Source organism: Opisthorchis viverrini (genome assembly GCF_000715545.1).
Source record: "Opisthorchis viverrini unplaced genomic scaffold opera_v5_193, whole genome shotgun sequence".
In the NCBI taxonomy this organism is placed as follows: domain Eukaryota; kingdom Metazoa; phylum Platyhelminthes; class Trematoda; order Opisthorchiida; family Opisthorchiidae; genus Opisthorchis; species Opisthorchis viverrini.
In genome coordinates, this window is record NW_008751853.1 from 350,712 (window position 1) to 362,295 (window position 11,584).

Sequence of the window (11,584 nt, forward strand, 5' to 3'; positions counted from 1 at the left end):
AAACGCTTGGGATTGTGAAAACGAGCATAATGTAGGTATTCAATTGGGAAACCATATTCGTAGTAGAGAATGGCATCCGCGTAGATGGTTGGTGCGTCCATTCTGAACATTTATGCCAACAACCTATCTCAGAGCAGCCAAAACTTTCACTTGCATCTTTACACTTACGCTGTGCTAATGTTCTTGTTGGAGTCTCAATCACGTGAAGATCAGAAGTTAAGTTTGGTTAGCTCAGAGGCTTTACAAGACCAAGTAGAGGGGACTCTATGGCGAGTTGAAGGCGTCGTGTGATTCACCTGTCTCGCTGTTTTACGCATTCGTTGATTGGATTTCAAAGACTTTCCATCCTTCGGTGAGGCTTATTTTCTAGTTTCTATTTCCATTCAATTTCTATTTGAATTTTCTATTTCCAAGATAGTAAGACTCTAGGTCCTATGAAAGGGATGGTTTTTGTACCAACAAAATGTCGAAAATACTTTCGTATAGCTGGTTTATGGCAATGGAGGTCCTTTCGCACAATAATCAAAGTGTGTCCGCCGATGACTCTGGATTTCCGGAGATTTGGTTTGGAATTGGAAGCAATGAAAGTGGATGCGTGCGGATCAATTCAATACTTCTTTCCGATAGTTTGGGAATCTTGTTCTTTTTGCCTACTCTGAACACGCCTCGTGATGTTGTCGGTAGTAAGCACCGTTTTCTTGCGTTTGAGTAGTAGAAGGTTAAAGTAGCCAAAACGAATTCTCAACTTTTCGTTATCTGAGGCACTACCATTGGGTGCGGCTGAGATTCTGTCACATCCACTTTTCAATCATTCTTTCAACAACACCTGTTTATCAGAGAGATATTTTTGTACATTCTGTGTTTTGATTCGCACTCCGTGAACAAAACTCAGTTGATCTCATTCATTGTAAGTTCGTCACGGAATGTATTGTCCCCTAGTTCTGAGTGAATTTCGGCGAACTTCCCTCATTCGGTTCTGCGAGATTCCTTTCTGAAACAGTAAGAGACGAGTAAGATAGTGTTTATACGCTCGTTCAAAGGTGCACTGGCGATGCATCGTCGTTGTTGCCCATATTCCAACACTCGGAATCTGTTCATTAATGTGGTCCATTCCAGAAATAGGAGGCATATGCTGAGACGTTACGGCTGGTACAAGCTACTTTTGGGATGAGTTTCCATGTTTCGATACGTGCATATGCTGTGTGCGAGAAGGGGCGGTCACGCTGTGTATCCCAATTTGTTTCTGGACGCGAAGGAATATGCTGCAAATACAAGCGTTTGTGCCGTTAACAATCTCGGCTTACAAAAGCGCACTCGAGCGGCGTACCTATAAGGTCTTTTAGTCCTTTTTTTAATTCTGATGCCAACTCGAGTTCGTGCCCTTAGTACTTTCCCAGATAGTTACAAAAGGGGCTGACCTTGCCTAATATGTATGAGTACGTTGGTATGTATATGTATGTGTACAATGAAGTAAATAAATAGATAAAGTTCTAAAGCGTCTTGAAAGGAACCAAAAAGAAAAAAACCAATACGAAAATGAGAAAACGCAATTGGTTGAACCTCTTGGCCAATCGCAGGCTACTAGGCTCGAACTTGAAAGTTTCAATTGTTTCATTCCGTGTGTTCCCACATCACGGTCCAACTACTACACCATGGTATTGTACACGTACTCAGATGCTGACTGGATGTACAAAGTCAATATCTTTCGCCTCGTTCTCTACTACGCTGGTATGGCAGCAAATCTATTTCTAACCATCACAGCAGCGCACTGCAACTTCTCCTACATCATTCCAAAGGTCTTGTTGATTACGCAATCCTCTGTCGACTCTCTGGTGTGTTTCATTTCAGCAATGTACATTCACTTACAAGAAGTTCAAAATTTTGATACTCCGCCCAAATCGTTAGTTTTGTGTCATCTGTGGGTCAGTAACTGGCCCTTGTTCTTCCTTTTGGCATGTGGACTGCTCAACCTGCTATCACTCACCTTCGATCGGTTTTGGTCAGTCGTGTTTCCCACTACTTACAAATCTCACACACGTTTAAGGATTTCTCTCACCTACATATCTCTCATCATAACTGCTTTTCTCCTGAGTTTACCAATCTTGCTTCAGGTGAGCTTTGACCAAGGAAAGTGCTTTGTTGTACCAGGACCAAGTCTGTTGATCAACTCTTACGTCTGGGTTGTAGGAACATTCCTTCTTCCAACGTTTCTCCACGGGTTGTTTTATATATGGATTTTGTCGGTTCTGCGTGGAGACACAGAGTTCTACAAACTGGCGAAAAACCGTTTTACAACCACTGTTCTGATGACAGTAATTAGTCACACTTTGTTGATTGTCCCGGATGCATTATACTTCCTGATTGGACATTCGGTTGGAGTGGACTACCTTCCAGGAACACCCGTCCAAACGTTCACTGCTACATGTTTGACCTTGAACAGCTGTCTTTCGCCGATCACATATTTCGTGTTGATGAAGAAGTTACAACGAACGGCACTACGTATGCTGATGACTATTTGTGGAAAGACCAGATCCATGGGAAGCATGACCGAAACCGAATACTCCAATACACATTCGCAAATGTGATGGAAAGGGAACGGCACGGGCACGCTGGTGCAGGACTACCAAGAAGAAAACCTTAGAGATTCACATCCCATTTAAATCCAATTTCAATCGTGCATAATCAATGATTTTACCCTATTTCAGGTCCAAGCCTTGGTGGGTAATCGTCTGCCTCCCATAGCTGACAAACAACGTTTGCAACCTACTTGAGAATCATAGATCATTGGAATTTCGGTCAGGATTTGCAAATGGGAGAGGCAGGTGCCAGCCTTCTATTTATTAAGCTTTTTTGATGGTGTATATTTTTCTTCGTGCGGAAATCAGATATTATCCATTTGTAGAACATTGTGTAACTTTGTGCAACGAACAGTGCAGTCGGTGTCACCTAACCCTATTATTATTAATGGTTCTGACACCATTATTGTTACTCTAAAAAGTATGGTTCAAAATACCATGAGCACCCGTTTTTTAACAATATTTGGACGCGAAGATATCGGCGGTGGGAGTGAACTGAAGGCACCTAATTTTCATTTTTAACTCATCTAAATCCTCTCTCTACTATTTGGAAGCTCGATAGGAGGATTTATTTAATGTCAGGTCATTGTCATCGACACCATTGGCAGGCCGATCATGAAAGAACTCTGATGTTTCATCCCCGCAACATAAGCATCGGGGTCCGAAGAGTGATCTCGCAGTGTCTTCAGACGTGGCGGCAGAGCTAATTGGAGATGTTGTAGCTAACGCCAGCGGGCTGGGACTCACCTGTTAGTCCTTAATAACGATGTGGCTGGTAAGGGGATAAGGATGTCCAGAGGAACGAATATGTGGAAGTTGAAGAGGGCAGGCACCGGCATTAGCCTGTCTACGCTCAACTGCCTTGCCGTAAATAACGTGACCCAGATGATGGCATCATGCAGCGGCTGATGAGGCATGATGTTATTTTTACTTGTGTAATTCGTGTTTGTACACGGCCTGAGATATTGCCATGGCGTCCAGGCCTTGGTAGGAAGAGGGTCCTAAGCCAAAGATTTTGGCTCGAACGCTTTCCCGCAAAGCAGGGGTGATTGGCGTGAGACCAACAAATCGGTCTATGTTTTTAAGAACAAATCGCCACACATGTTCAAGCCCACAACTTGAAGAGCCAGGACACCGTGTCAGTCAGACCTTCAACTAGGTTTGAGGCTCTATGAGTGTCATACGTACAATTCCCGGTGTAGCTCAATGAGAACTCAATGGAAGTGCACAAACCGTCAAACCACGGTAAGCTGCAGTTTCCCCGTAACGGTGTTGTCAGGTAGCACTGAACTTAATGATTTTTCGCATGACCGGAAAAACGTCCTAGTTGTTTTGAGTTTTCCAAAAATACGGTACAGGAGGCATAGAGACACTTGCCCGGGAAAAGGTGGGCTATGTAGAACTACTGAAAACTGATAACCTGACTGTGATGTCTGACGTATTTTGAGAAAAACTTCAGCCTAAGAACTGTCACCGAGCATCAAGCATTGATTGCTTTTTTAAGTAGTATACATCGGTGTTAGTGACATATTTTTCCGACCTATTAGTCCAGCAACGCGGTTGAAATAGCCTTCTCATTTGGTGATTGGAGTAAGTTCTGGAATCTACTTCAGACCGTCTTTCAAAGTTATATTTTTAATTCTGCGTGACTCTTGTCTCATTGTGTTGGTTTTTCCGGTTGGCCAAATTCTGATGTTGAGCGCTACTGGACTGAAACCTCACTGGGTGTGTTAGCACAACGACTGTGAAGTTTCGGAAGGTCTGTGACACCAAAAATGAGTTAGTAAACTTCTGACTCAGGAATAGCACAGCGGTGGCCCGTTAATGTACGGCAAAGTGATTTGTGAAGGTCGTGAAGCCAAAAATGGAATAATACGATAGTTTTTACAAGTACCGTTTTCACTTCTTGATGCTTTTACGCCCATGGACTCAAGTAACGATTTATTCGACCCTGAAAACGATTTCCAATGCGATTTGTCACCTGACGGCCGAAAATCACTTTGTTCCATTCACTGGGATCTCAGTAGTGCATGAGTGGTCTCCTAATTTGGCTGTGTGGTGTATGGTCATCGTTTGTCACAAAACTCTCTGATATACTTGATCTAAGGGAATATTGGCAGAACTGAACCGTATTCCTCGTCGTTAAATCCCAAGAAGTAATTTAAAATTGCAAATTAAAGGCTTTAACAGAAGAATCACATCGGAATAACTTTGAGTGTGTCTATGCTGCGAAGCTTATCGGAGACTTCAAACAGTAAAAACTTTTCGAACAAATACTGCTTGACCGATTATTACATGTGAAATTTGCCCTAAATGTTCCGTCACACGTGGACCGAGAAGCAAAGTCAGAGGCCTCAGCGGTCGCACGCTTTGTAAGTCTTATGGACCGTTCAAAAGTATGAGGTTCTAGTAGCTATGACAATAGAAAAAAACAACAGAACAGAACTTAATGACTTGTTCACTTGGTCTGATGGAGCTTTTGTGTCAAAAGCGAAACGTTGTCCAAATAAAAACCACCGGTTGTTTACCAAGTCCTTCTGAAACGAAAACCTAGAAAAGCCTCTGACAAAGATAGTCGATCGTAGTGAGATGGATCTCACTTTATTCTTCATGACAGATGCTGATGCTTACAAACCCGAGTACGCGTCTGCCAAAGCAATATGAACCATTCCGTCCTTCTCATCGATTACTCGGTCGATTACTATAGATATTTTCCGTCCTTTCCATTGATTCTAGTCGACTCCGCAACATTTCGTGAAATGGATCTGATTTGGAGGATATCCCTTATCTGGACTTAAAGCTTATCGGGTGTGAGTGAGGTATCATCTTTTAGGTCTTGCTTTCTAGTTCTTTCGGAGATATCTAACTATCCCTAAAGCCTTCAGACTTCATCCCGAAAGAAAGTTTGTCTCGGAAGGAAAGTAATGTAAAGGTTACCCATAATGCCATGGTTTTTTTACGTCGAGTAGATTGGTCAACCGCTAAAACATCACAGTAGGTCCAGTCAGATCAAACTATGCGTGCAGCAGCAACAGTCGAACGGCAAAGTCGCTGCTCAAGCCAGACAACCAACAAAAGTTACTTGGTCACAACTGCGGCGTAAACCAACTTGAACACAGTTTGGCTGCTGGAGTAATGGGCGCTGACTGATTGCTCGACCGGGTTTGAATGACCGGATACAGTCGACCGAAAAAAGCTAGAAAAACAACTAGCCAGTATGAGCATATACCACTTGGTGGATCAAAACCGGTCAACATAGTAACTCATGTAGTAAATGAAATTATCAACCAGAAACAATGGAAAGGACATCGGATAACACCAAAATTTTACAGTCCCATGGCTTACCAGAGAGCCCTCAAGATCATCAAAATACAAGATAGAAACAGACTTCTGGTGGAGGTTAAAACATATAGGATCTGTTGGTTATGTGTTGGAATGTTGGTAGCTCGGGTGTGTTAGTTGGTTATTGATCAGGTGACTGTCGATCTGTTCGCCGAGCTTGGCAATCGATTTGCAAACGTTTCGTCACCATTCGAGGAGACATCTTTAGTGCGCTGTTGGTTGGGAAGTTCCTCTCTTCGTGCCTGCGTTTATATAGTCTACAAAGGGCAGCCTTTGCGCTGTAACCTGGATTCTGGTTGGTCTGATCTTACTGTGTGTTGAGTTGTGGTTTGTATTTCTGGACGTACATTGTCGTCTCATTCGGTTCGCCCGTTCTTGATCCGTATTGCTTCGTAGTCGGCTCCTCTGTTGGTTTGTGCCACTGTACCCAACCAACAGCCCACTGAAGATGTCTCCTCGAATGGCGACGAAACGTTTGCAAATCAATTGACAAGCTCGGCGACCAGATCAACAGCCACCTGATCAATTACCACCTGGGATATGGACACAGCAACATCAGTCGTGGACAGTTTCCCATTGAGAGGGAACACAAGAATATCATGTTGTCCTTTGATGGACTTCACTCTTGACCCCATTTGATCGCAAACGTTTCGAGGAAATCATTTCAGAATCAAACCAACACATCCGGGACAGTTAAACCAGGAAATATACAAATGTATCAACTTTTGGATTATTGCGTGCTAGCCCATTTCAGATTTGGCGGAATTATATATGGCCTTCATTTTACCTGACTGAGCGCGGAACTGGAGTTCTTTTTTGTATGGAACATCTTGTAGACAGTTGTTGGTTAACCTACAACCGTAGGAGGAACCAGACTTCCCATATTATTTTCATTTTTAGACATTATACGTACGTAGCTGTGACCTTTGTTATTCATTTGATGGAACAAACCCTCAAAAACTTTCAAATGAGATGCAAAATTCAGTTGAATGAGTGGGTAAGCAAGGAGCATCATAGTGATGAGTAGGCTGTTTTTTAATTGCGACCCAGTCGGCAATTGACTGAAGCCTACCGATTGCAGCAGTCCTGTCATGTGATCAGCCGTTGAATGCGTTGAACGAGAGGCGTGCGGTAACAGCTCCACAGGAATTTACCAGTCTTACGTACTGCTTACTTATTGAATCGGCGAGTAAAAGACGGAAGAAACGATTGCTGTGTACGCAGAAATCTACTTCAGTCAGACTAGAACAGCCGTTCTAAATCTGGGGATCGCGAGGCGTGGCCATGGTTTCTTCAATTTCAGGCTATTTTCACAGAAAGGCCACCAACATAGTACAATACTCATTTATTCAGCTACAGCACATGATAAGTATGATTGACATAAGCTCAATAAATTCCTTCCTCATAGAGTATTCTCCTAGATCGCATAGCAAACAGAACAACTTACATCATTCTCTGCCACCGAAATCCAGAAGTAGCTCAGTTCTGTACTGTTTTATTATTCGTCTTGCTTAAGGAATAGATGGATACAAAATTCGCGCAAGTGGTACATCGTTCTGTATGGCTGGGTTCGTCGTCCCAAGAAACAATGTATCTAGATGTTACACCTTATATCTGGATGTGCAATTAAAAGCGCGTGCTTCTGGGCTAATTTATTCGCATGCGTGAGACATCATGCGTGATGTCATCTTGTTCCAAACCCTCAACCAACATTGCTAAACAGATTTACTTTTGTATACATAAAAATCTTTCTTCATCAGAGGAGTTGCGTGTCAGGAGATATTTCGAAAAATTCCTTAGTAGTGGGAGAATTAAAAAGAAACAAATAGTATTCAAAATCTTTGAGGACCTAAAATCTTTTTGGGTCAAAAGACGCAGATGTTCTAGGAGTGTTTTTCAAAAGCAACCATAGCTAAATACAAGGTGAGCCGGAACACCGGTCTTATCCTCATTATCAGTATGAAGGGCGTTACACTGGAAGTGGCTAGTGGCTTTCAAGTGTTACACATAAGAGCAGTCCACAGGCGAACTGTGGGAAATTCTTAAAAAGACTGAATGCGTCAGTAGAAAAGTTCTCATCACCAGCAAGGTATTAAGAATTACAGAGTTGATTTCGTACACTCCCATGCCACTACGTTTGTGAAACAACTAAGATATCTAATGTGATTTCAAATCAGCGTGCTCAGTCAATAAAACCAAGGTAGTCTCAAGGTGATCCTTAAGCATTTTTGAGGGCAAAGAAGGGCTTAAAACGATCAGTCAATAAGTTCCCAAAGAACTTCAGTCTCGGTGATTACTTGTCGCTTGCTAGAACCTGTAACGATGAGACGAGTTCAGCTCTCCTTTGTCGACTATAGGCCTGACCTCGGATTCCACCAGGGTCAGCATATTGTGAGCATATTTTAGGCATGTGGACTCTTGTTCCCCGTCCAAGCCTCCGGTCAGTCCCACTCTAAATGAAGGTGAATCGACTGGCGCAGTGAGTTGTAGAAATGTTGACATTTCGAATGGCGGCAGTGACTAGACCCCATATATGTCTACGTGCATGAATTTCTGCACTGTTGGTTCAGCGCAAAGATGCCTTTTGTGTCTGTTAAGATAGGTTCATGGTAGAATCACGGGTGTACGGTTTTGAGTGCCACTCTCAGTTTGTCACTCGAGTTAAGCGCTTTTCGATGAGGGTAGCTATTTGACCGCGATCGTGACAGTACACAACCTAATAAGATATAAAAAATAATGCTAGGTAAACGTATGACAATCTGACAGTAACTTTACACAGAAAGGAGGGAGATCTGACAATCCTTCTTCCTAGCGATTCGTTGACCTTGAAGCTTTGATTCAGTGATTGTGTGGCAATCAAAACTGAGCCTGGGATCTTTGCGTGCAAGTGACTCATGAATGCACCCTTGAACCAAAACGGAGGGTATTCACTCAACCCCCAATAAACAGATAACAAAAAAAACCTATCAATCCTGCAAGTGGACATCATAGGTGAAACTTTCTAAACCGTATGAATCGATGCGAGATCAGTATCTTTTGAACTGCATATTGCACATTGTAATAGCACTGAGCAACCGACTATCAACTCCCGTGTTTTTAGCTGTAAGGATAAATGAACACGTGGCTATCTCAGTAGTGATAGTACGAGGCCTCCCACCCATCTTGATACCACAGTCGCGCCAAGCTATTTCGGATTTTCCTAAAAGCTGTTGCACACATCGGCCTTGCGCAGATTTGTTTGGAGCCCAGCTGTCCCTAATAACCGAACATCACATCATTTGTACGGATGTCACGTGCAGGACGCGGACCAAACGGATGCATGCCCTGATTGGTCAGAATGTCAGCCAATCCGGATCGAGCATCCTTGACTCCACGATTCTTGCCCCCCCCAAGGAGATTCTGGGACGACCTTGTGGAACACTCTGTGACTACCCTATAAATACAGTTGTGATGATTTTCCTTTGTCTCCATAAAGGGCTGTGTAGAGCCACCGTGCATTTTGGCACCATAGTGGGCGGAGTAGGAAGCCAAGGGACAGTTCCAGAGTTGCACCACCGTTCAGCAACTCACAACAAGACCAAATACGAAAGCTAATCCTGTCAAATCGCCATGCATTTGACTCCATATACGATGTAAACAGTTTGAGCAGATGGTACATGATCTGCAAAGGAGCTCTGATAGAATAATCTGATGCTGTGTTGGTATGTGAAGTAAGGTGCCACCGAAAAGTAGAAGTGATCGTCTAAAAGGTATAATTGTACACATTAGTCATACTACCGATTATGATAAAGGAATCCTTCATGTACTAACAGTTGTAGCATCCAGATGAACACAACTTATTCAGTGTGGGGCTTGAACGTCCGTTCTCTTCAGTACGCACACTAGAATGTCGAATGACAGTAAATCGGTGTACACGCATATGGCCCTGAAAAAGCGAGGAATTTAAAAAAAACATTTGCAGTATGTCTAAATACCGACAGCTCAGATGCGTTTTTTTGTGCGTCCTCTTTCGGTGACGAAACGTCCGCATGTAATTGCTACTCTGGAGGAACAGACGAACAGATGTCCGCAATAAATAAACGAGTTGTGGGGTAAAAATACTCCCACTAGTTTATAGGGGTGGAGTTCCGCTCTGCAGGCTAAGCTGTTGTCAGTCAGCAGTTAAGCCCACTCAATGATATGGAGACAAACGTATTCATACTGGATTTTTTCCAACAAAAGAACAAGCATATGGTTATTGAAAACGGCCCCAAACTTCGGACAAACTATCAGGCCCATTATATTCACTACGGAAGTACTGAAAAACTCAGAAAATACAGCAAATTATTTTATTCGAAGGCCAAGAACAAAGAAACGTTCAAAGCTGGTTCTTCTGCACGAGATATTGCTTTCAAAACGACGCTTCTCCTTGCTCCGCAGAGGATAGTAAATCTAAAACCGCAACGTAGCACACCTTTCCATGTATACCAGTAGATAAAAACTTCATACAAGGAAAAACAGCAATTTTGAAGTTGGTTTCATCGAATGTCGCTTGGCGGGCTTCTAATTTTGGTCAAACAGGAGGTTAGGATACTCCTTGATGGATTAATTTTGGCGTTGTGGTTTGGATGCAGGATGGTGCCGAGATTTTTTTGTATAAACTCAGAAAAGGCGGAGGGCAAATGTTGGGATATTTTCAGCGCTGACCCAACAGAAATGACAACGCACTCGAATTCGGCCAACTGATATGATGGCTACAATGGCCAAAATTTCAAGTGGCTAAGAATCAATTAATAATGAAACAACAAAAATATCTCGTCGCATCTAAAAGGAAAGGTGAATAAAAGTTCTTCGGAGAATAAAGCTGGAATAAAGCTACCCTAATCGACACGATAATCTCTGATATATGGAGGTTACCACTGGCGTACAACTCGCTGTTTCCATCCATCTGCTTTTGGTCAAACCATTAGATACTATTGATCTTTAGAGTAGTCCTGCAGCTCCTGAAGCCAGTACAAGGTCTCAAGCAATTTGTAGCTTTTAATAAGGAGGAAGTATATCAATGAACAAGCCTTGAAAAATTGGTTTTCAGCAGCTGGTCAGTATGTAATTTGTAATTAGAAAAAAACCTGCGCATGCCTCTCACTTGAGGAGCCAACCAACATCGGATGGCGTTACGCAAACCGTATGATTGACGAATGTTGACGTTTATTTCATACCTCAATGAAAGTTGATCACCTGTTGCAGCGGTTTTTTACCGACTGGTACGAGTTTCAGCTATCAAACAAAAAGTCATGGTTGAATTTTCTTAAGGTTTTTTTAGATGCTCACCGCTGATATTTCTAAAAAGACCAAAGCCACTGCACGGTGGTTTTAGTTTCTAAATATATACTGATTTTGATTACAGGATGAAAGTTCAAGTAAATTCTACACACCTTAGAAACATTCATAGGCCTCGAACAAGCGTCCAGCACTAAAGTCTGCCGCTACCTCAGGGATCAAACAAAATGTGCAGCTTCCAAGCATGTGCGGTGGAACGATTTGCATCCCTTTGCTGGTTTTTCGTTTATCATGAATGTAACTGGCTGTGGGATGTGACCGCGCAAACCCTCAACAGGAATTACACGAGTTCACTGTGAGACGAAATAAACTCTGCATTTGCTGACTTTCAGAAACCAAACTACCTT

General features: G+C 42.7%; 1 protein-coding gene across 1 annotated transcript; it reads left to right on the forward strand.

The window, feature by feature from the left end:
- Positions 1–1,652: 1,652 nt before the first annotated feature.
- T265_07994 (hypothetical protein) lies at positions 1,653–2,641 on the forward strand (the record flags this gene model as incomplete). Its single annotated transcript, XM_009173675.1, has 2 exons — positions 1,653–1,832; positions 2,441–2,641. The coding sequence occupies 2 exons, from the start codon at positions 1,653–1,655 to the stop codon at positions 2,639–2,641; spliced, it is 381 nt and encodes a 126-aa protein (XP_009171939.1).
- Between the last annotated feature and the right edge of the window lie 8,943 nt (positions 2,642–11,584).